Source organism: Gracilinanus agilis, chromosome 1 (genome assembly GCF_016433145.1).
Source record: "Gracilinanus agilis isolate LMUSP501 chromosome 1, AgileGrace, whole genome shotgun sequence".
NCBI lineage: Eukaryota > Metazoa > Chordata > Mammalia > Didelphimorphia > Didelphidae > Gracilinanus > Gracilinanus agilis.
Genome location: NC_058130.1, coordinates 583,135,689 through 583,161,825, shown reverse-complemented (window position 1 = coordinate 583,161,825; position 26,137 = coordinate 583,135,689). Strand labels below are relative to the sequence as shown.

The 26,137-nt window shown below is 37.0% G+C and overlaps 1 protein-coding gene across 4 annotated transcripts in view; it reads left to right on the top strand.

Annotated features, from left to right (window-relative positions):
• Nucleotides 1–585: 585 nt before the first annotated feature.
• Nucleotides 586–26,137, top strand: part of LOC123239886 (myelin basic protein) — a 52,151-nt gene continuing 26,599 nt past the window's right edge. For all 4 annotated transcript variants that reach the window (XM_044667233.1, XM_044667213.1, XM_044667225.1 and 1 more), the window contains exon 1: nucleotides 586–976. In XM_044667233.1, coding sequence (XP_044523168.1) covers nucleotides 656–976 — 321 coding nt within the window. In that variant the 5' untranslated portion in view covers nucleotides 586–655. The remainder of the gene's footprint in view (nucleotides 977–26,137) is intronic.

Genomic DNA, 26,137 nt, shown 5'->3' with positions numbered 1-26,137 from the left:
CTTTGGGGATTCAGGAATCCAAAATGTCCCCTTCCTAAGACTACATTAAAAAAATAATGGATATGGAATCAATGGAAAGTCAAATATTTAACTGGAAAACCTTCAAGTATTTAATATGTTATCAGTTAAGGAAGCTCTTAGATCAATACATTTTGTGTGTGTGAGGCTAATTTATGATAAATTAACTTGTGTTCCTGATGTGCTTGAATATGCTTATATCAACATTCTGGAGGACACATTTGATAACTGTTATATTTGATCTGCTAGTTTCATCAGGAAACTGTACTGCATCTTACTCAGAATCTCACTGGCTGATTCTTAGGCCTTACTTCTGCCAAAATCCCCCAACAGGGTGCTTACTTCTGGGACCATTTTACAGAGGGCCATTTGGGAGGCGGGGTGCGATTTCATTGCAACGACCCATATTCTGTGGATTTTGCATGAAATAACTAAGTCAAGACCAGTCAAAGAAAGCAGCATTGTTCCAACGCCCTGTTTTTCACAGGCCTGTATTCATATCTCATCCTTGTTGTTTGCAGGAGAGGCAGATGTGAACCAGAACAATGGGCTCTCCTCTAAGGGCACAGCGGTGACAGACTCCAAGAGCACAGGGGACCCAAAGAATGCCTGGCCAGAGGCCAAACCAGCTGACACCATGGGTCGCCCCCACTTAATCCGCCTCTTTTCCCGAGATGCTCCAGGAAGGGAAGACAACACCTTCAAAGATCGGCCCTCGGAGTCAGATGAGCTTCAGACCATCCAAGAAGACAGTGCAGCAGCTTTGGAAGGCTCAGAGTTGATGGCTTCACAGAAAAGATCTTCTCAGAGACACGGATCAAAATACCTGGCAACTGCAAGTACCATGGACCATGCTAGGCATGGATTCAACCCGAGGCACAGAGACACGGGTATACTTGACTCACTGGGCAGATTCTTTGGAGGTGACAGGGATGTGCCCAGGAGGGCCTCAGGCAAGGTGAGCTCTGAGGATTAGAGGGACCTCAGCAAAACGTGTGCTCGTTCATTTTTAAATTAAGAAAGTTGAGAAAGAAAAAAGGAAGTAGTGGAGCTAAATCACTACCATGGAGCAAGAATTTATCTAACCAGCAGACAGTGGGTATTCATTTGGGCTTTATGCAATGCTGCTCTTTGTTTTAAAAATCAAAATTAACAGAGTAGCACAAGGAAATGTTCTTGGCTTGCTGCTTAGGGCATTTTCACTTTTTCTAGAGTTCTTTCCTCTCATGAGGGCTGGGAATCAGGGTGAGTCTCAGGAAGCCTGAGAATTTGGGGGAATTTGTAGTGATATGGCAGTGCAGAAAAAAATGTACCTGAGGCTTAAGGTGTTTTGGTGATTTGTTTTTCTCTCATTCCCATTGCTGGTTAAAACAAACGACGACAGCTTTCCTCTGACTTGAAATTGGAGGAAGGCTGTTTAATATGCTACTGAAATCTCTGATGTTATATGCAAACCTGCTTTTTTCTTTCTCATCTGTCTAGAGGGAGGGGGAAATATTTGTATGTGTAATTCAGGGCTTTATTCTTAATTGTATTGTTGCTTAAATTGAACTATAGAATTTGTGACCTTTAGTGAGTGAAAATATATATTTAGTGGACCAAACTGTATGCCACGAAATGTTCCTGTTGAGAAGCACAAGGGGCACATAGGCCAGTAGTGGTGAAGCTCCCAGTTCTTGCTGGTTTGCAGCTGTTATTGAATTAAGAAACTGATTCCCTGTTAGCAGTTCAAATATTTCCAAAAGTGATTTTCATTTGATTTCTGAAGCCGAGCTTCTGTTTGTTCTCAAAATAAGTGCCTGAGTATTGATAACTGTCTCTTAGAATGTAACTTTTTTTTTCCTGAGCATATATTGTGTTTAGGACAATGTTTTTTGACCTACCTTTGGGGATTTGAAGGAACTTTAAAGAAAAAAATAATTCCTTCCTGAGCAATAACACCTCTAGTAACAACAATAGAGTAGCTATTGCTATGGGGAGGAGGTTTGGAGGTGAAATTCCCTTCATCCTACTCTGAAAATGTTTTAATTTGATTCAAGATCTTGAAGGTAATGCTTCGGTGCTTCATTGGAATAGTGTATGCCTATTAGACATCTATTGTAATCAATAAGAGGGGTACATTGGACTTTAGATACGTCTGCCAATCTCATTTTCTGTATTAGAACACAAGGCTTAAGTACATTCATTTCAATAATAGAACCATTCAGTGTCAAGACCACTAAGCATGGTGTCTGTCATCTTCTCCTTTATTTGTAAATTATACTCCAATTTATCGAATTCATATTCTGGTTACTACAGTGGCTGTTTAAGCAGGCTTTTTCTGAGGCTTTCTGAGACTGCCTCCCTCATCCTGCAACAGAAGTCATGTTATCTGACCTATTTTTCAGGCTGATAATAATTTGCAGTGGTTTCCAAAGAACAAATCTTAAACCACGCTTAATTGCCGTGGATTCAGGTGGACTAACTCATCTTGCTGTTACATTAAGTACTGTATTCTAGAATATCACCAGTTTTGAACCTTAAGTTTTTCTCTGTAGCTCAAGGGAACAGCTAAATTGGATTGGTCTTGCAAATAAAAGATTGAGCAGCTGGGTCTTGTATATTAGAAAATGAATTTCATGTCTGTAGTAGTAGTAGTTTAAATTGGGTATAAATTGTGGCTTTGTTTATGTCATTGTGAAAATGTACCTCAAACTGAATCTGTACATATGCATTTAAGATTTAAACCTGTGCTGTGTAAAATCTTCAGTAAATGGTTATTTAAAGGCTGCCAGTCTCCAAAGGAGTCATTCTCATCACAAAAGACTGCGTATAGATCAACTAAGTATCCTGGATGAATCCAAAAATATATGACAGATCTTTTCTTGGATGTTTAAAAATTCAAACTCATCTTTTAAAATATCTGCTTTTTAACTTTTGAAATACCAATTCCAGAAATTGTGGAATGTTGGCTGTGGGCGATTTTTGAACCATGAGCCAAGAACATTGGTACTTTGTTAGAATTTATAGCTATAGAAATATGCAAGTTCATTAACCACACATTGTTAGACATTTCTATGGAGTATCTTTGCTGAAAGTGTAGAGGATTTGGCAATATTTGGTTCAACCCAACCCTAACGATTTAGAGTCTTTGCTTATTTTAAATAATGGAAAAGTAAGCCTAAAGTAGTCATCGTGAGACTCGGGTGTATTTATTGGTGGTGATAAGTGATTAGTCACGGTGGTGTTTTTTGTTCCCCCTGTAAAATGAAACCAAGATCATATTAGTTATTAGTCTAACTGATGTAAAAATATTTCAGAGAGTCTTCAAGGGCCTTTAAAAATCAAGACAACTTGGAAAGAGTAGCTGTGATCACTAACCACACCAACACATTGGCCAGATTTTGATTTGTGTTTCCTCAGAACTTAAAAGATAGGTGACTATTTTTAAAAAGCTAACTTAGCAATAGAATTGCAAACCGCCTCATATATATATATATATATACACATTTTTTTTCAGAGGAATTTGCAGGAGTCACTGATGTTAACTTGGTTAGAAGAAATTTCCAAATGACAAGATTTTGCACTGAGACATTGAAAAGGAGTTGATTTGTTGGCTTGTTTGTTTTGCCCTGATCTCTTCTTTTAACAGTTCCCCCCCTCAGTGACCATGCCATGGTGCCAGTGGGTGCCATGTTTCAGAACTACCCACACCAGGAACATGGAATGTACTAACAACACTTGCCCTTTGTAAGGCCAAAGAGAGCTGACATTCAGGGAAAGTGCATTACAAATTCCCTGATTAGGCATATTCTTTTGATAGGCAGAAATAAAGCAGGCTGGCACATAACAACCCCCTTTGTTGGAAGAGAAGGAAAAAGAATGACTCTTGTTTCTTCGAGGGAAGAGGTTCTCCCATCTGCTGGAATGTTGGAACAATAGGAAGAATGGGTGGGAGTATGGGGTAAAAGTAAAACTTATTTGGCTTTTATATTGACAGAGATTGCCTCCCTAACTTCAGTTATCTGTTTTTGCATTGTGTGTTACCCATTCCAAATGCCATGCTAACCAACTAAACTAGTACCTTAAACTAATCGCTGCAAATATAACAAAAGCTTTGAAATAGTACATATAGAAACTACTAGATTGGTTTGTTTCTCCCCCTGAGACTAATCAGATAAAACAATAGTCATTGCCCTTGGATAGAAGAATGATCAAACAATACACAGATGGCTAGCACATCAGAATATAGGGAAGACACACCCCCCATCATTTTTAAGTGACTTCTTTTTCATCTTTTGAAACTATGTCTGTATTGGCGTAGGGGAACAAGACACTTCTATGCAGAACAAATCTTTCTCAACTCAGTTTTATTTTCCTTAAAATCTCTGTTTAAAGTAACCCTCTTTCAGATGCTTTCTATATTCTGTTGCTGTGTTATATTTTTGTGATCTTCAGAATATATGCTAAAAAATGTTTCCTTATTTTAATTTTGCAGCTAAATTTTTGGCCATTCTGAAAGCATTCTTGTAAATTAATTTACTTGAATTGTTTTCCTCATTTATTTCCATATCCCCAAAATTGGTTTTTTATTCCATGATAACTTAATTCCTCATCGTTAACATCACACTAATTTTTGTAAGCTTTTTTGCATGGGACATTAGAGCATTTGGAACTAACATGAAAGGCATTGAGTTTGAAGATCTCAAACATCTTCAATATAAATACCCAAGTCTAAGTTTATCATCCTATTTGTCATCTTTTTATTCTGCTGCTTGGTAAAAAGAACGGCATTCACTGTTTTTTAAAAATATTATTTTTGTTTTGGTGTGTTTGCTTTTTTGCTCATAATTCTACCATGCTTCATTCTCTTATCTCCTGTATACTAGTGTATATGACACCAGATTGAATCACACAACTAAATGGAGTAAAGTGGTTAGTAACACAGCAACGCAAAGCATGTGTTTGCCAGATGATTGTCATGAAAAATCCTTTTGAAATAACAAATGTCTAGGATGCTATTTTATCCTCTAGCCTCAAACACATATTTTTGAAGTTTCTTATTGGATTTTCTTGTGAAGTAATATCATCTTAAAGAACTTATTGATTAGTGGATACCCAAAACTCTGGCTCAACTGCTTCGAAATTGACTGTTTTTCCGTTACCTCAGTTGCCTATGTTATTTAACTAGAACACAGTTAAAAGAGACTTGTATGTCATTGTATTGGCTCTTTATTTCAGTATATTTGCTATTTAAATGGCAAGCATGTAAATGACCTCTGTATTTAATGGTACTGGCTCTGCGGCCATTTGTATTGCAATGTAATTTTGCTTTGATCCTTTGCTTTATAAGAAGCTTGTGCATTTATTAAACTATTTAACAGAAATGGTATACTAATTGCTTACTTTTTTTTCTTGATTTGGCGTAACAAGATAAAAAAAGCACATTCATTCAGGAAACCAGATGACTTCTTCAAGTTTTGAGTTGTATTTTTATGATCTCAAGATATACCAACCATTTAGAAAAGGAGATGGACATTTGTCAGTTCTAAGCATCTAACCTCTAATCACTTCTATTAAGTTAAATGGGAGCAAATCACCTATTTCTTTATGCATTATGTATTTAAAAACACATCAGCAATTTATAGTATTCAGATAGTTGTCATTATGGCTGTATTTTTAACACCAACATTTGTTTTCAAGCTGTCTAGCTTGAAATTTGCTTCATAAAATGCTCATATTCTCATTCTTAGCATACTGTCTTGCATAGTAGTGGCACAATACATACTTCTTGAATAATTTATGAATGAATGAACTCATGGTCCTACTCTATGAATAAATATTTTTATCTAGCACATAAAAGCAATGAGAGAGCCTGATGGAGTGGATATGTGGCCAGTCTTGATATCAGGAAGACTTCAGTTCAAGTCAAACTTCTAACACCTATTAGCTGTGTGTCCATGGGTAATTCACTTAACCTGTCAGTGTCCCAGGCAACTCTCTAAGATTATAAATTGTCATAGGATAACAAATCAGGAATTCTGGAAAAGACCTAAGAGATCATCTAGTCAAGCCCTCTCATTTTACGGATGAGAAAACTGAAGACCAGATTGTTGTGAATTGCCCATAGTCATACAAGTAGTTAATGGAAAATCTGGGATTTAAATTCAGATCCTTATTCAAAAGTCTCTTTCTCCTGCCCCTATCCTCAAGGAGGGTAGGGATGAGAGAGAGAGATAGAGAGACAGAGAGACAGAGACAGAGACAGAGACAGAGAGAGATGGATCTGTTCTTCAGACAGTGGCTTATGAAACAATATTATGGGATTCATCTTTCCCAAATGCAAAAGAGACTTCTGTTTGGCAACTAAGTAGACTCATCTTGAAAAGACAAAGGAAATCATGTTTCAGAGTAGGATTCTATACTTATAAGTAGTTACTGAATGTCCAGCCTGGGCAAGAAAGGAAGATTCCATTTACCATAAAGAGACACACACAGACAGATAGGAAAAAAGAGAAGTTAATGATTTACTACTAGCCAATTCTGGTTAGCCAATGAAAGGCTAAGCTTTATTTCTGTTTGACCATTTCATTTATTTTAAGAAGGTGGTTAACAAAATATTTCTTCATTGAGAGTCCATGGGATAACTATTTAGTATTTTGATATTTTAAAGTAGACTGGTTCATATATAAAACTCTGGTTTATTTTAAACATTATATATTCACCTCAGTGTATTTCTGTAATAACCATAGATTTTAGATACCTTAAAATCTTCTTCCTAAAAATTCATAAAAAGAATCAAGAAAAAATGTGTTTTTATATGGCTTCATAAACTTAAGCCCCAAAATCATGATATATCTGTCAGGAGTCCTGCCCTTAGCACTGTCTATCATTGCCTTAACCAGGTTTCATGGATTTCATAGTCTGTTATGAAAAGATAGTTCAGTATAATGAAAAATCACTCAATTTAGAGTCAGAGTATCTATGTTCCCTTAGGCAAGTCACTTGTCCTCCCTGGTCATCAGAAATGAGGAAGTTGGACTGGATGGCTTCCAAAATTCCTTCAAAGTCCATTACCCAATGATTTTTCCTTCTTGGTTTCCTAATTCTACTACTAACAGGTTTTTAGTTTTCAGACGTACCCTGAGAAACACAATATGAAATAAAAGATCTTGCTGTGAAGTAAAGCAGAGATGGGATAGATGTTTATCTTGATTTTTAGACCAGTCACTTTGTAGACCCATGAGACCAACAAATTCACAGTCATGGATTAGCATCAAACAGAGGGAGACTGTTTCTCAGCCATCAACTACATTGCTTACCCTGTCCAGTTGCCTCACGAATAAGGGATCTGGCATACAATCGTAGATGGTCCAACACAAAACCATACACATACTCTGGAAAATCCTCTTGCTGGCAGGTCAGAATCATGGCCCCTTTAGGATGGGTCAATGTTATCCTAACTTGCTTGGTAAACAGCAAAGGAGCTGTTTAATTGGCTTATTTATTCAAAAGTCTTCTTTATCCTTTTGAGTTGCATTGATGGACTGAATGTGCCTTCATTCTTTCATTTGTCTTCTCAGGAATATTCCTCATTGCTAACAAAAGCTGAGTTTTGTTAGGAGATTCTAACTACTAAAGACATATCTACAGGAAGAAACCTTTTAATACCATTTCGGTACTTTCAGTAACTGTTAACAGAAAATGAAAGTACATATAATTCTAGCTTTCTTAAAGCAAAGCATTCAGAAGCAACCTCACTCACTAAGGAAAAAGAATATTTAACCTTACCTTAACTCTTAACCTTCCTATAAAATTAGGGGACTGAATAAAATCAATGTATTTCCTAGTCAATACCGGAAGTCTTTTGAAAAGATTAAATTTCTTTTCTCCTATTTAGAAGGCAGACTGGCTACTTTCCTCCAGAGATATGTTATTGGCTTACAACTAAATAGTGAAACTATTTCCTGCTGATTTAGCAGTGGCCCTTTTCTAGAAACTCAGTCTGATCATTTAGTGCCAAAAAAATCTTTGCTCCTGTATACAGACTAGAACATGGAAGCTTTTGGGGTTGGGGGGGGGGGGAAGCAAACAACATTTGGGGTCATTTGAGTACTCTACATTATTTGATTTATTTACCATTAAGACCTCAGCATCTAGCTCAGGGTCAGACTCATGCTGATTGACTGACTGACTGACTGACTGACTGATTGATTTACGGGTAATAATAACTAATCTATAGCACTTTAAGACTTGAAAAATCCTTCACAGGATTTCCTGATTCTGTGTCTCTTCACTGGCTATACCCCCCTGCTCAGAATGGTATCTTTTCTCATCTCTCCCTCATGACTTCCTTGGCTCCCTTCAAGACTCAGTTAAAATCTCACCTTCTACAAGAAGCTTATCCTGGTCCTCCTTAATACTAATGTCTTCCCTCTGAGATTATGTTCAACTTTTCTGCATGTATCTTGTTTGTACAAAAGTATTTTTGTGTTGTCTTCCCTATCAGACTGTGAACTTGAGAAAGCAGGGGATGTCTTTTGCCTTTCTTTGTATTCCCACTCCAACTTAGCACAGCCTGGCACATAGATACTTGATGAATATTTATTGGGAAGGGACATAATTAATTGGGAAGGCACGTATTATGTGCCAGGCACTGTTAAGTACTTTTTGCAGATATCGTTTGATACTCAACAAGAATTCTGCAAGGTAGGTGCTATTGTTATCCTTCTTTACAGTTGAGAAAACTGAGGCAAATAGAGGTTAAGTGACTTTCCCAAGGTCACGTAGCTAGTAAATAATTGAGATCAGAATTTTATTCAAGTACATTTCCTTGAATCAAGGGCAAGTATGCTATCCACTTCACTCCTTAGCTGGTAGTTAATAAATTCTTGTTGTGATTGTTTAAAGTAGGAACCAGAGAGAAGCTTTTCCTTCTTATCAATCCTGTCATCAGTATCTGGAGGGGGCAGAGTACACAGTGTCTGGTCCTATTAACCAGATGGACAAAGATATAATCAGATTTCTGGAGGGGCCTTTGGAATACAAGAAGGAAATAGGAAGGTCTTTCTACCAAGCTTTCATCACTCCCATCCTTGTTCATGATAAGAAGGCAGCTGGAGAGAATCAGGGTGATTTCTAGAAAAGGGCAGAAATAATGCCCCTCTAATTAGTTTCTTTTCTTAGATATCAGAGACAGTAAGTATAAGCAAAAATATATAGAATAGAGGATGAATGTTTCTAGCCCAATAAAACAGAAAAGAGAAGAGGCTTAAGTCGGAAAAAAAAAGAAATACAGATGAGGTAGAGACAGCCTATTCTACAAAGCCTGGGGCCCCCCAAACTAGAGGCTGTTCTGCACTATAGTCAGTCAGGTAATAAGAGATTGGCCCAGAATTCCAACTCAAGTCTCCTTTCACTCCAACTCCAAAATCTCTCCACAGCTCAAGCTCAAAGGATTTACAGCCCTAGAGTTGGAAAAAGCCTTAGAGGCCACCTAATCCCTTATAACCCTCTTATTTAATAGATAGAAGGCTCATTGAATGCCAGGCTTCATAGGTAATAAACTTTAGAAATGGGATTTGCAATACCCAATAGGTATTTGCAATAGCCTATACTGAGACATACCCACTTATCTGATGTTAGGGAAATTGTAAAGAATATATTTTGAATTCAAAAATATTTCCTTAGATGTATGAAAACCTAGAAACAAAAGAAAGGAAATAGAGAAACTTGCTCAGTGTCCATTAAACTCCAGGCAAGGATTGTTTCTAGTTGGAAATCCAATTTTGATTCTAATACTTTATTAAGAAAAAGTGACTGTCCTTTAAACATTGTTTAAATATAATAGCTTTATGTTGTTAAGGTAATTAATGAATTTTTCATCTCTATAAATTTAGAAAATATAGGCAATGATATGTATATGTAATGGAACGGAGAGAGCAACTTGGAGTTAGAGAACTTTGATTCTGGTCAGGTTCTAGTCTCTTTCTGCTCCATTTCTCTCTGTTTCTATCTCTCTCTGTCTCTTTATCTCTTACTGTCTCTTGGCTCTATATAGCTCTCTGTCTCTCTCTCTTTGTCTCTGCTTTCTCTTGGTTCTCTTGGTTCTCTCTCACTTCACTGTCTTTCTAACCATGAATATCTCTTTGATTACTTGCTCTCCTCTCTTCTCTTCTTTCCTTTTATCTCATTTCCCAGAGTTAGTTCAATGCTTAGAAGGAAAGAACAACTTCATAGCCCTTTTCTTCTAGGCTTTACCAGGGTAGGGCTGAACTAGACTCAAATCCTTGACTTGGTTCCCTTCCTGGCAGAATCCCTGGCTACAATGTCTCTTCCTTCAGAAACTAGGCCAGGATTCCTATAGCCCAGGACTCCATTTCCCAGAATCCCACTTTCGTCCTCATGTTATGGCCTTACGCTTTAGAGATAAAGTCTCTGTAACCCTGCTTTCTCTCTCTTTTTTCCCCGCTAACACAGTCTCGAAAACTTCTCTTTACTCAGACTTTTTACTTTTGTCTTTTTTATTTCCTCTACTTCAAGTGATTATTAATAAATCTTATAAAATATAATACTTGGATTTATTGGATTTTAATTTAAATCTTACAATCTCTATGCTATAGAATCATGGTAAGTACAATATTGACCTCCTTACACACAGGAGAACCATGCCTATAATATCATATTATCAACTAAAAAATATCCATCATATCCAACTAAAAAAGAGAGAATTCAGACTGTCAGACAAAAACAGAAGCAGTGTGGTATGGGTTTTGTGATCTACCAGAAAAGTACTCATTGAGTTTGGAACTAAAGAACCTGGGTTTGAATCCTGGTTCAACCACTAAGTGACCTGGGAAAAGTTGCTTTTTTATTTCTCTCTGTATTTAAATTTCTTAATTTATAAAACGAAGGGGTTGAAGTAGAAAATCTCTAAGTATCCTTTCTACTTTATTGCCTATGTTCCTTCTGCAAAGCCTCCTTAAAAAAGCTAACTTTCTTTTCTTGAAATCACAACTGTTCTCAGAATATCTAAGGTATATGTTGTTGAAACTAAAGAATGGAGACAACTTCCTACTCCAGAGTTCCTCTTCTTGCTTAGTGAATGTCTGTGTGTGTGTGTCTGTGCTTTCTAAAATAATCTCTGAACTCCCCTAGTTATAGACCTTAAAATGCAAGACATTAGTAATGACATGACCTAGCTCCAGTCAGAGGATGCTAGGGTCACATCTGTTCCCAAATAATGTTAGCGAATCAGGAACATACAAGCCATTAAAGAGAATGTTGGAAAAATCCATTCTGAGTAGTATTCAGAAGATGGACAAAAACTGCAGGGTGGACTTGCCTTCTAAGATTCAAGTGCCAGGCCATGAAGCCAAAAGTAAATTAGCAACTTCAAAGAAACAATAATAATAGATGTATTCCTTCCCTATAAAGAAATGTTGCTTCTAAAAATAATACCAACAACAATAATAAAAAAGATTGAGCCACTACTAAGCTAGTTTTCAAAACAGGGTTACCCTGTGGCCTTTGTCAGTAGGGTGCATTGATTTCTACCTGAGAGCCCAGCCTAAGTAGCTTTGCAGTGAGGGAAAGCTTTGAACTTCCCAGGATTCTTTCTTTCCTGAGGCTAAGTCCAGGAGCAGAACTGTTGGGAACTAGAGATTATTTTTATTATTGTTGTTATTATTTTATTATTATTATTATTATTATAGATTATTTAGTCTGACCCTCATCGATTTACTAGTGAAGAAACTAAGGCCCAGACAGGTTAAGTAATTTGCTCAAGGCCACCCAAGCAGAAGATGGCATAAGTGATGTATGAATGATTCCAAAACCAATTCACTTTTTCACCTTAAAAATGACTCTGCTATTGGGACATTGGCTCATTGAATGGCATCCCTTTGGCTACTCTTTCTTCCTATAAGGGCTTTATGCAAGCTATCAAAGTTTTGGAAGGGAAGAAGAGAAAGCTTTTTTTTTAAATTTAATTGTAAATTAAGTAATTTATTTAGGAAATTAATTCCCTAAATGATTGATTGGAACTGAGCAATGGAAGTTACAATCACTATCATGACTTATCCATCGCTCTACTTAGGCTTTTGACAAGTGTGTTTTCCCAGCCTGGAAAAATACAAAGGGATGAAAAGTACTAAGTACTTAAATACATAAAAGTGGGAGCACATTCTTGCAAGAACCAATGATTCTGAGACAAACCTAAGAGATTGAGCTTTGAATCAGTTCCCTAATATCTTTTCACTTTGAATGACTAGAGATGGGTAAAGAAAAACTGTTATTTCACAGTAAATAATGAAGGCAGACTGTGAGCTGAAGGCTAACAAATATTCCAGTTAATGGAAAGCTAAACAGGATCACAGATATAGAGTTAAAAGGGACCTCAGAATCCATCTACACCAACTCTCTCATTTTACAGATAACTGAGGTTTAAAGAGTATAAATTACTTGCCCCAAGTCACTCAACTAGCAAATAAATCTGAGATTCTAAGCCAGGTCCTTTGACTCTAAATCAAGTCTTTTTTTCCACCACATCTTGTTTATTACATCTCTCAACTACACATCATTGTTAGTTAAACATAGTGGCTGACTGTGGGTAATATATTAGAAACAAATGACATCAGTACTTGAATTTGCACCTACTGTCAAAGTTGAGGGTAGAATAAAAAATTGGAATGCATGGAGACTCATCAACTGAGATAAAGCATCAAAAATGCTGGACAAAAATATAAAGAATCAGTTGCCCAAAGGACTCAGAAACAGAATGTCTATATTTTTAAATTAAACAGCTCTTCACCTCCCACCCCTTTCCAGGTCTTTCCAGGTCTTGGGTTTTAGATTTTTCAGAAAGCTCTCAAGGAAGATGAAGACAAATCCTCAAGCTTGTGAATTCTACTGTCAATTAGTTGGAGCTACCAATGGTACTCAGAACTTTCTTCTCCTAAAAATGAGTTGCCCTTGGAAAAGAGATAACCTTAGATTCTTCATCAGACTAAATTATTATTTTTCATTTGAATGTTTATCAAATAGCATGTCTTAAGTATTCCTTTCCCCAGATGAAAAAATATAGAAACCATCCCCTTTGATAATTTCCAAGATCCCTCTGTATAACTTTTAGTATGACAAACAAATCACATCATTTCCTTTAGGACTATGAGAAATCTAACCTACATCTCTTAAATCTGAAAAAAACATCTGTTCTTTGAGACTGATCTCCAATGAAAAAGCTGGGATGCAGACCATATTTTCTGCTTCCACAAAATGACTTTTTATGGTTATTCAAGCTTTAGGAACTTTTCAGCAAACTCATGCTCTTTTAATAGACAGGGTTAAAGTAGAGAAGAGTCAGACCAAATCTGAATCTGCCCAGTTCCATCAATTAATTATGTGGTTCTGAGCCTCATTTTCTTTTATCTGCCAAATGAATTAGTTGAACTTTAAAATACATTCTGATCACCGTGCTTTCATTCTAGACTGTCAATAACTATACAACAATAAACATCTTGATGAAAAATGAAAAATTCAATCATCCATCCATTTTTTTTGCACAATACCACACATCTGGATGGTTGGCTGAATTTTTCTCTTCTCAGTGGGATATTTGTCATTCTATAGGCAGAGCCTACAGGTTATTAAAATTCAAGAGAAGTTATGTCAATATAAGCCTTTGTGAAATTACATTTCATCAGGAAATAAAAGTTCTCATGCTTAAAATACCCAATGCCACTCCATAGTCCACTTGGGCATGATATGAAAAAGCATGATAATAACAATAAGGATGTCTTAATCTGATTTCTTTCCATAAAGAAACATTTCAGAATTATTATTCCAGTCCCCCAAATGTATTTTGGTAAAAGAACAACATGCTGCTTCTCCCACTGGATAAATTTGAGTGGCAGAATGAGGAAGCTTCTCTGAATTACATGCCAACATTTTCTCCGATGACTCATTGAATGTTCATCATCCTCTAAGTAGGGCAATATTGAACTGCAATCCTATGGTTGTTTTCATGTTGAGTAAAGAGTAAGCTAATAATTTTTCTCCTTCCTGTTTGTGAAGGATCTTTCAATGACTTTATCTGCCTCCCACTCAGGTGGTAGATACTTTCTCTTTCTCTCTCTTCTTAAAATTTTAATGTCTTTGTCCCAAACAAAACCAATCTACGAATAAAGTACCTTCACATTAATTATTATTTCAAGAAATTGCACTAATAATTATAGAATAGATGCACTAAAATTAAGAAGATACATGGATCAAATTCATTTTAAGGATATCTTATTTTTGACTGGAGGGTGGGGTTGCTGCAACAGTGATTATGAAGAGTAGAAACTCCAAGCAACAATGTTTATATACTATTCTCAAAGATTAAACCATGATTGACAGAAAAGGAAAACATCCTACCTTCGTGTTTCAAAAAATGTGAAATTCTTGGGGAACAACTTCAAGATGCTTTTGGCAATTACTGCCAATCCCATTCTGCTACTCTCCTCCACAGATGAGATAATTTAGATGAAAAAGCAACAAGGCAACAGAGTCAGAGCTGTAAGTCAACAAAACTTAAAGTGCCCCAAACTATACACACTGAATCTTGAAGTCATTCCTCTAAGGATCAGTTGTGGTGATCAAATGCTGCTCTGGCATCATCCCAAAAACCTGGTCACTAGCTCTGAATATGGGTTTCAGGAACTTCCTATGTACTACCCAAGATAAAGAGCACTTTAGCAATACTGGAGATTCCAAAAGAAGGCAGACCGGGGGGAAAAGAATACCAAGGGAACAACTAGGACAAAGACATAAAAGGGGGTGGGGGCAGATGAGATAGCATCTCTGACAAATAGAAAAGTTATATTTATCTGAATTCAGAGTTCCTGCTTAATACATAATTGCTGCTAAGAAAAAGGAGAAACACAAGGACAACAAAATGTCTCATTAGATCCAAGGATGTGCTCAATATGCCACCTGAGAAGTTGGGTTCTTGGAGGTAGGTAGGGGATACTAGATCAGAGTCGTCTCCAGAAAATATTTTGTAACAATTTTAGGTGGCATTAGGGCATGAGGGCCAAATGATAAAAGGAGTTAAAGGTAAAGGACATATCTCAAGTCCCTTTCTTTCCACTTAATTGTCCTACTTACTATGTTCTTCTAAAACAAGAAATCTTAAACTTCCATAGAAACAGCCCTTTTATATACATATATATTAAAAATATATACATAAATATACACACATGTATACATAGGGGCCATTGCTCTTTCCATGGAAGTTAACATAAATATTCCTTATTTTAGAAGAACGTAGTAAATAAGACAAATTCTAGCATAGCTCATTACCACTTCTTAAACAAAGCCTTTTCCAATTACCCAAGTTGTTATAAGTCATGCTCTTGAAATCACTTGGTTTCTATTTCTTATTTCTTGTTTGTGTACTAGTAGTTACTAGGTTTCCTTCAAGACAGGGGCTGTTTCATTGTTGTGTAGCACAGTGCTTTCTGCACCTGGTAGGCTCATGATAAATGTTTATTGAATTGACCTACTACACAATAGCCTTCCTTCCCTAGATGCAGATTTGCCAAAGCCTATACCAGATTGGAAGAAGGCAAAGATGGTTAGACATTGGGATAGCATAGAAATCTCTTGCCCATTTTGAGTCCAAATCCTTCTCAGCCTTCCCCTCACAAATGCTCATCCTCTTCTACTTTGAGCCCTGGTAGCTAGTTGCTTCTGTATTGTGGCCTTATTATCTCATGGAAACTATGGCAGTGGGGGAGTGTGTGGGGAGGGGTATTTGGTCACTTTTACCAATTAAACATGAAAAAACTAGAGATAAAAAGATTCCATAAACTAGGTGGCACAGTAGATAAAATGCCAGGCCTAGAGCAAGGAAGACATCTACCAGCATTCAAATCCAGTCTCACACTAGGTTGTGTGACCCTAGACAAGTCATTTAACCCTGTTTACCTCAGTTTCCTCATATGTAAAATGAGTTAGAGAAGGAAAAGACAAACGATTTCAAGATCTTGGCAAGAAAATTACAAACGGGGTCATGAAAAATCAGATATGACTAAAAACAACTAGTGATCTAGTCCCCCCCTGGCTTCCCAAAGTCCTTATTGTCTATACATTTTGGCAACTATTATCTACTTAGAACCACAGAATCATATATTTAGACCTTAGAAAAACCTTAGAGGCCAACTAGTCAAGTTATTTAATTTTGCAGATGGGGAAACTGGCCCAAAGAGGTCAAGTGACTTGTCCAAGGTCATCCAGGCCCTCTGGCTCTAGAGCCAGCAATGATTCCCCTGCTTTATGTTGCATTTGCCCCTGAGGTCATGTTATTAACTTTTCATAGGAAGATATTGTCTTACCAACTAGAGTGCAAATTCCTCTATGAAGTCCAGAACCAGGTGACTAGATGATTCTTATTTTTTCAAGGTATTTTGTTTTGAGAGAAAAAGAGAGAGGGTGAGGGAGAGGGGAGAGAGAGACAGAGAGAACTTTAGAGAAGGTATCACAAGACAGTAGTCAGGAAATGGTAAGTAATCAGACTTCCTGTTAACAACTCACATCTGTTGTATCTGGCCTGGCTTTTCTAAATAAATAAATGAACAAACAAACAAGTAAATAAATAAATAAATGAAGAAATAAGTGAATGAATGAATGAATAAGCGAATAAATAAATAAGTGAATGAATAAATAAATAAATAAATAAATAAATGGATGGATGGATGGATGGATGAATGAATGACTAAATGACTAAATAAATAAATAGATAAATAAAAATAGATGCAAAATATATAAATAAATCAGTGAATGAATGAATGAATGAATGAAGATCTACTTCTCCATCATATAATATGGAAAGCTAACATTTCCTCCCTCCTCAGCTCTAATTAATCCAATTTCTCTACAATTTCTTTACAAGACTCTCTTTTTAAAAAATCTTTTTGGTTGTTTGCTCTGAGCCCTCCATATCATGTTTTAATAGCAGGGACATAGACCACTCTTGTCTGATTCATATGCATATGCTTCTTAGAATCTTTCACAAACTACAATTCTGTATGGCTAAGTCAAGTTCTGTTTTAAGAACACTGATTCTTAGATCTTCGCTACCAAAATACCTCACCTTCCCTATTCCCCATTTTGTATTTCTATATATGTTTTGTTTTACATCGAATTATACAATTTTGGAGCTATGTCCGACCTTCTTACTATATACAAGAAGAAACCAAAACCCAGAGAAGCTGGAGCGACTAGCCAGGGATCCCACAGGTAAGTGGGAAAACCACAAATGCCAGGATTTGAACCCGAGTTTCTTGGGTTATAGTTCCTGTTTCTTCTACTATATACTAGTCTGATTGAATGGAACACTTGAAGGAGAAGGGTGTGAATTCTACCTCTAACACTATCAGGTATTGTGAATCTTAACTTTCTGGTATGAACCAAGGCAAATCATTTTCCTTCTGTGAGCCTCAGTTTCTTCACATGTAAAATGGCCTAAGGTAGCTTCTAGCTCTAAATGATAATCCTGGTTCAAAAGAAGTGTGTTAGCTCTGAAATGCCTAACTTCCAACTTCTTCTGTTTTCCCACCACAACTTCCCAGGAATTTCATGATGATTTGAATTGATGCCCAAAACATACCTTCTTAATATAAATGCAGAGATGCATTCTGTAAAATGACAGTGAGGTTACAAACTGACTGTCTCTCCTAATGTACATAATTGAGATGATTTATATGTCCCAACAAATGGTAAGTATCTACTGTGAGCAAAGCACTTTGCTAACCACTGAGGAAGATCCAAAATTCAGATAAGTCACAGGACCTGAATCATGGAGTTCATAGTATAGTAAAAAATCAAGCCTGAGTTCAAAGCCAGCCTCTGTCTGTCTTAATAGCTATGGGACCATGGGTGAGCCACTTAACCCTGTTTGCCTCATCATCCTCATCTATAAAATGAGCTGGAGAAGGAATTGGCATACCACTCCAATATCTCTGCTAAGAAAACCCCAAATGGGGTCACAAAGAATCAGATACAACTGCCTGAAATGACTGAACAAATAGGAATGAGACGCAAACACATACCATTAGTATATAATAAAATATGAAGGATGTAGAGGTGGGATGTAAAGCATTAGACTTGAAATTTTTCATGTATAAGAGACTGGTAGGTATATTGTGGGATATTTTTCAATCAATCACCAAGTATTTAGCCTACTAGATGCCTCACACAGTGCTAGAAATTAGGGATACGAGTACAAAACACTGAAATAATCAGTCCATTCTGGAAATAAACTCACATTCTGAGAGAAAAACAAGTACATCAGGAAATAGATAGTATCAACGTAAAGTGAATAAATACAAATAAATATGAAGTTGTTAAGGACAAGGTAGTTCAGGAGGAAGAGTATATGTTGTTGGGTGGATCAGGAAGGGCTTCCGGTAGAAGATGGTGCTCTAGTTTTGTCTTAAAAGAAGAGAGGGACTCCATCATGTGGAGGTAAGAAGGAAGTACATATCAGACAAACGGTTTGGTAAGTGCAAAGGCATGGAGACTGGAGATGGGACATTATTTGTTATGTGTGTTTCAGGACATAATTCACTAAATCATATGGCAAACTTTTAGTTGGGGTTATTTCAACCCATTGACTATCATATACACCTGAGAGGGGAGGGGAGGAGAGGATTTTAACTATTGCTCCTCTCTGAGATTTCTAGTGCCATAAAGTCAAATGACCAGGATATTATCCTCAAATTACCAGTGCTATGCAAGAGTTCACAAGTGCCAAAAGAAAATCAAGGAAAAGAATGGTATTTGAGTTGGGTTTTCAGGGATGGGTAAGAATTTGAAAGGCGGAAAGATAATGAAGATCATTCATGTATTTAAATATAACCAGATAAATTAGTATCCACCTTAGATTTGGGGAGGACCAAGCTTTGGAAAACCGAGGGCTCTGTTAGCTTCCTCCCATCTAGATAAGAGTTCACACTGGACTTGGTATGAGATTTTCATTAATTTCTCAACACAGGGGAGTGAGGGAGGTAACTGTGTTTACCCATTTGAAGAATAAGCTTCCCTGGCTCTGTCCTTATTAAGAGCATTTCTAAATGACTCGTCTTCAGAGAAATAACTCTGTTAAAGTATAAGCTCACCTAAGGCAGAGAGGAAACTATAAATGGTATAAGATAGGAAACTGGCAAAGGTTTTTATGACTTTCTAAGAAGTTTGCAGACAGCATTTGATTTCCTCTGGTATATTCTTTGCTCTTCTCTTCTCATTCAGGATCGCTCACAGACCACAGGCAAAGGGTCTGAACAGATAACAAGTTAGGGGCATAAAAGGAATGGCAATCCGATCTTTTCCTGAACTTAAGCTAAATCCAAAATGAGCAGGAAAAAAGTCATCAAAGAACTTAATTTCATGCTCAAAACCATCAGGTTCCAAGCATTTCACTTGGAATCTTCTATCCACACTTGGATCAGGACATCTGGTACTTAGAACTCTTGCTATTTTATTATCTTTGGGTCACCCTCTGGTCCTGGTCACTGCTCTTCAATAAAATAATAGCAAAATGTTCTCTCAGCAGATCCTTTTAGTTGCAGATTGAAACGAATAGTCTTGTGAAATGATAGAACAGGGCATGGGAGCACTCATTCTGACAACAGAAATTGGAAGTTGTGAATTCAAATGCTGTCTCTAACAGTGTCTGCTGTGAATACTTACTCTCTGGTGTGAACCTAGGCAAGTCGTTTTCCTTTTGCTAATCACAGTTTTCTCATGTATAAAATGAAAAAGCTGATCTAATGTAGATGACCTCTAACTCTAAATCCTATAATCCTAACTCAGGAGGAGTATTGTTAGCACTGAAATTCTCAACTCCTAAATTCAACTTTCTTACTACAATTTCCCATCCTTCCATTATCTCACTTATTGTAGACCTACTCTTCATCTATCTTTAATCAATCTCCATTCTTCCAGTCTATTTCCATACTTGGTCATGACCCCCTTGTCTTCCACAAAGTACCAGGCTAGAATATAGTCCTCATAACGAAGTCTTATCTAAATTTTACATCACTGCCAGCACCCACACAATATTCTGCACCCAAGAGACCCTTTAAGAAATTTTTGTTAAATTTAATTAATTGAAATTGAGCTAAAATGAGAAAAAGAGACAGACAGACAGAAAGAAGAAAGAGAGATAGACTGATATGTAGGGTAAAAGAGAAAAGAGAAAGTCAGAGACAGAAATCAAAGTGAGCCGCATCTATTCTCCAGGTAATGGCTTATCGAACATTACCATTCAAATTGTCTTTCCATATTTAGAAAAAAATCTCTTGGCTAGGCAATGAAGCAAGTTCATCTTGGAAGAAAACAAAGGAAACGTTTCTGAGTGGCTGCTATACTCTCCAATATAGGGAGACCCAGTTTCCAATATAGAGCTAAAAATAGATAGAGATAAAATACATACATATATACATATATACATGTATATATAGTGTACATATATACTAGTAGAATTCTGGGCACAACAGAGGGCAAATGATCAAAGGCACATTACTAGTGCAGTTGGAAATCATTAACAAGTCAGCTTCCTGTTGCAGTCTTCTATTAGTTAATAGGTCATGAGGTAATATGCAAATTTCAGGCAGAATCAGAAGACTTACCTGCTTATTTCTCTAGGGAATGAATGTGAGACTGACTCTTTATGAAGAATGAAAAAAATCCATAGTTTTTGTTTTACTTTTTAATTTAATTTTTTTAAATAACCATGTTATTGAGGTCTGGAAAGTTCAAAGGAAAAATGAGATAGAACATTCAAAGCAGAATATTCTCTAAAATACAAATTCTAAACTGCCTGGACCTCACCAGAAATAGCTCCCCCTTCCCCTGGGGCATCGTATTAGAAGATGTTTGAGCAGCAATATTATAATTGCTTCCTCTAAAAAATCATTTGCTCCCTGAAATAAAATTATGGCAAAGACAACAAACTAGAACCATGTTGCCTTAATAACATATTTCTTTGGTTACAGACTTAATTCCCTAGTGGCCTAGTCCACTAAGAAAAGTGAGGATGAGGCACATGGTAGAAGGGGTTAGGTTAGGAACAGCTCTATTCTGGAAGACTCAGACTCCTCCTAGCCTGGTTTCACCTCAGAAAGTTTGAGATGGTGATACTACGCCTCTGGCCACTCAACTCCAGCTTCAACTCCACTACCCTGTATGTAGATTTCTGTTAAGCTTTTTTACAGAATAATTCCAAAATAATTTCAATTATTTTTAAGTGGGGGGAGAGAAAAAGACTAGCTGAGCAAGTTGTCTTCTGCCTGTGAAAATGAAATCTTACTGAATGGTTAGAAATAACAAGAATGGCGACCCCAAAGAAAGAAATACAAAAAGATAATATGAAATGATGCAAGGAAAGAACATTTGCAGAAATAACATATACTTTGTCTGCAACTAAATAATAAGCAACAGTGAGACTTTTTAGGTCCTAGCTGTGACGATGGCAGCAAATGGCATTACGATTCTTTTCTTTTTCCAAATATAACTTTCTCTGAGAGGATTAGGCTCAATGACTGGGTCTAGAATCTAGAATACTCCAGTTTATTTGGGTTTTTATTTGAGGAAAAAAAGAATTAGAAATGTGATTTCCTTGAAAGTTCTTCACTCATATAGATCAGTGACTCCTCTGTATTAATCTTTAGTATCACCTGGGGCAGTGAGATGTTAAGCAATTTATCCATAATCTCTCAGTGGTCTTGAGTTCCAACTCTTTTATTTTCCTTATGTGCCCGTGAACCCTCCTACTATAATCCACTGGCCAAAAGGACTCAGAGACTAAATGGACTGAGTCTTTTTCTTGTTCTATTATAGATCCAACTATGCCTCCCATCCACCACTCCAAGGCTGAACTCTCCCTCCCATTCCGGTTTCCAACAAGGGGTTTGTGGAACAACTGAGGCCCTCAGTTTTCTCTGCATCACATTTAACAATGTCATCATAAATTAAATTTCTATATACCATGCAAAGTTGAATTTTCTGGCATTACAGATAGGTACTTTTATTAAAAATTAACAATATAGGATGCCAGAATCTTGGGGTTGAAACCAACCTTAGATCCCACATAGTACTGCTATTGCCTGTACAAGGATTCCTTAAAAAGAGCTTTGGGGAGAGGAAACTGATACCTCCTGCCCATTCAACCGCTGAATAGTTATAAATATTAAGGAAAAAATTTTTCCTTACATCAAACCCCCATTTACCTCTTTGCAGATTCTATCCACTGCTCTTACTTCTGTCCCCTGGCATTAAGAAAAATAAAACAAAGCCCATGACAACCCTTCAAAAATATAAAGACAAATATCATGTGCCCCCTAACTCTACTTCAGTTGTAACATTTTTCATCCCACTGAGTTGATTGTCCTATGAAGAGATCTCACTTCTCAAAACATTGCAACCTGGATTCAAATTCTGCCCAATTTTCAATTTTCTTGACCTCTGAAGCTTTTGTGACTCTTCATCACCCCCTCTTCTTGTCTATTCTCCCGTCCATTGGCTTCTATGTCCTGGCTCTCTCCTGGTTTTCCTGTCTTGTCTGACTGTTGTGTCTTCATCCCTTTTGCTAGTTCCTCATTTCCTCTCCCCAAAGTATCACTAATTCCTCAAGGCTCTGGATTTCAGCTCTCTTCTAAATTCAGCTTTTCCCTCTAAAATTTTCCTTGGTGATCTGTGTTCTCATGGATTCAAAGATCATTTTTACACAGATGATTCTTCTACTTATATATAACCATCTCTAATCTTTAACCAAAATTCCAGTCCTGATTTTCTAATTGCCTGCTAGATACCACCTAAGCAAACTCAACATGTACAAAACAAATCTTATTATATTCCCTTTCCCCCAAAGCTTACCACTCCCCCCCAACAAATTTCCCTCTTACGCTGAGCATATGGTCATCCTCCAAGTCAATGTCCAGGATTAGTGTCCTAGACACTTCCCTTTGCTCCATACTCCTATATGGAATAAATAATTACCAAGTCCTATTAATTCTACTTTCACAGCATATCATTTTCTTTCTCTATTCTCATACTGCCCTAACTTAAAACCTTCATTTGAACAATTACAAAGCAGTTCTCTAATTAACTTCTCTGGACTCAGTTTTTCCTCAACCCAATCTATTTTTTACATAAATTAAAGCAACAATGTCCTAAGGCACAGGTCTGAGTATATCACTCATCTTCCCTAAAACCTTCAGTGACTTCCTGTAGCTTCTGGGACAAAAACAACAACAAAAAACATAATTCCAGAACTTGACACTGAAGGCCATCCAAAAATTGGGTTCAATCTACCTTTCCAGACTTGTTTTATATTATTCCACTTGTGCCAAACTAAGTGGAAATGCTATTTCTTCTGTTCGCTGACACAAATTATTGCCTCATTCTTGGAATTCGCTGTATCCTCAAGGTTATCATTAAATTCTTTATTTTCTTTCCAGATTCAACCTAGCTACATACTGAATGATTTCCCCAGTTGTTAGCTTTCTCTCCTTCCTCAAATTATCTAGTACTCATTTATCCGTGCCTTACTCTTCCTTCTGAATTTTCCCTCCTTAGGGGTGGGAGGAGGTTTGTTTTCATTTTTGTCTTCGTCTTTGTATCCCCAGGCCTTGCATAATATCTTGTATAGAAGAGATGCTTTATAAAAGTCTGTGGAAGTAAATTGAATTCCAGTGAGTAGTGATGAATTCACAGGGATCTACTCATATTTTCTTGCTCAGTTTCCCCATGTGATCAACAGAACACAATAATGAAACATCAGGTTAGGTCATAGTGTAAAGTTGGAAGAGACCTGAAGATTATTTAATCAATTCCACTCATTTTACCAAGAGAAAACTGTAGCCCAGAGTCTGGAGACCTGAGTTCAAATCTCAGCTGTAATATTTACCACCTGCATTACTTTTGGGAAGCCACTTCATTTTTCTAAGACCCTGTTGCCTGGGTAAGATAAGAATAAGAAGATGTTTCCATCTAGCTCTAAAGCGGGTACCATAGAAACTTTAAAACACTATGTAAATGTGACACACTATTGACTTTTATCCTCCATCCCACCATTCCTTTTATCCTGTGCTGTTTATTAAAAATTATGTCATTCCTTAAAGGCACCAATGACCTCATTATGATCTTTCTTGATTTTTGAACTCCGTCTTCATGGCAAAATGGTGCCTTTTTGTACAAGGCTCCAAATCCAGAATAGCCCATAAGTTTCATGAGTCAACATCTTACTGTCAGAAATGAGGCTCCCTATGCTTCACTGGGTTCAATTTCTTCAAATATCTACAACACCAAATTCCACAGCTCTGAACTTCTGAAAGTCAGTGTGAGGGAAGGGAAGGAGTTTGGAAAAAGAATTAGAGCCCCACTATTCTATTTACTACCTCTCAAGAACTTGGATCTTTCTCTATCCCCCTTAATTTTAGGGCCTTCCATCAAAGATTAGCCTCAATTTATCTAGTATATGGCTGTATGCATGCCATTTGCCCCATTAAACTGTGAACTCTGTGAGAGCAGGGATTGTCTTTTGCTTTTCTTTGGATCCTCGGTGCTTAATATAGTGCTTGGCACATAGTAAGCACTTAACAAATATTTGTTGAGTGACTAAGTAATTCTCTAAGACAAAATTGCAGAGAACATGCCTACCTTTGCCAGTAAAGAGTTTATATTCTCACCTGGGAGTTACCTATAGCAGTAAAATAATGGGTCTAGTTCCCAAGATGCTGTTCAGTCATTTTTTCAGTCATGTTCAATTCTTTGTTGACTCCACTTGGGGTTTTCTTGGTAAAGATCCTGGAGTGGTTTGCAATTTCCTTCTCCAGCTCATTACAGATGAAGAAACTGAGGAAAATGGGATTAAGTGACTTGTACAGGGTCACACAGCTAATAACTATTTGATATTTGAACTCACAAAGACATGTTATCTCAGACTTCAGGCCCAGCCCTCGATCCATTGTACCACTTAGCTGCCCCTGTGCTAAGGTGCAAATAAGTATTTCCTGAAGGGTACAAAGCATCAGTATTTCATGATCCCATATTACAGATATTTTTTCTAATATCTCACCTCAGTCTTTCCTGTTGCTGTTTAAAATTACAGCAGGATTAAAGGGAGGGAAGAGCCTCTCTCTAGTTCCTGCTTTACTCAGCACATCAATAAGAACATATTAAGTACCTAGCTAGTTCAGTGTATTAATATTAATTGCTAATTGTTAATATTAGTATTAACCTTGCTAGTCCAGGGGCCAGAATGTTGAATCTGAAATTAGGAAAAGGTAAGTTTAAATCCAGCCTCAGACACTCACTGGTTTTGTGACTCTGGCCAAGTCACTTGATGTCTTTTGCCCCAATTTCCTCAATTGCAAAATGGAGAAAATTGCAGCATCCACCTCACAGGGTTGTCATGACGATCCAATGAGATCATATTTATAAAGTTCACCATAGTACCGGCACATAATTATCCATTTTCATTTCACTAGAAAAGCAGTTAATGCTGACATCACCAAACACAATTTAGTCTCTTGTTAGTGACTTTAGTAAAATGCTTCCTTGTCTTCTGGAGTTCCTCAAGGTTTTTACTTTGAAAACCTTTTACCAGCAGCAGCAGCAGCAGCAGCAGTAGTATCACTTCTCCCTTCAGGTCTCAGTTTCTCTCCCCAGTCAAATAAGAGGATTAGACTAGATAGTTTCTAGGATCCTCCTTCTTTGACATTAAGAGATTCTGAGAGAGAATGTTGGTCAATAGGAAGTTCTGTTTACTGCAGTGACAGATCTACTCTATTTCACTGTGTTTCTAAAGGCTGTGAAACCTATTCAGACAAATTTCAAGTTTCATCATAACCACGCTGGAGGTTCCTTAGGATGACTATTATTACATTCTTTCTTCCTTATCACCCATCCAATATCATTAATGCCTTCAAAGAAAGGGGAGACCTAGAGACCAAAAGAGGGGGAAAATCAACTGAAAATATTTCTGGCTCAAAAACCTTTTGGAAATCACAAATTTATGAGTGGTGTCTGAACCCTGTGAATGCAGAAAAGGTGTGAGGAAGGATTGTCCATGAATCATACTCTTTCTAACTTTTCT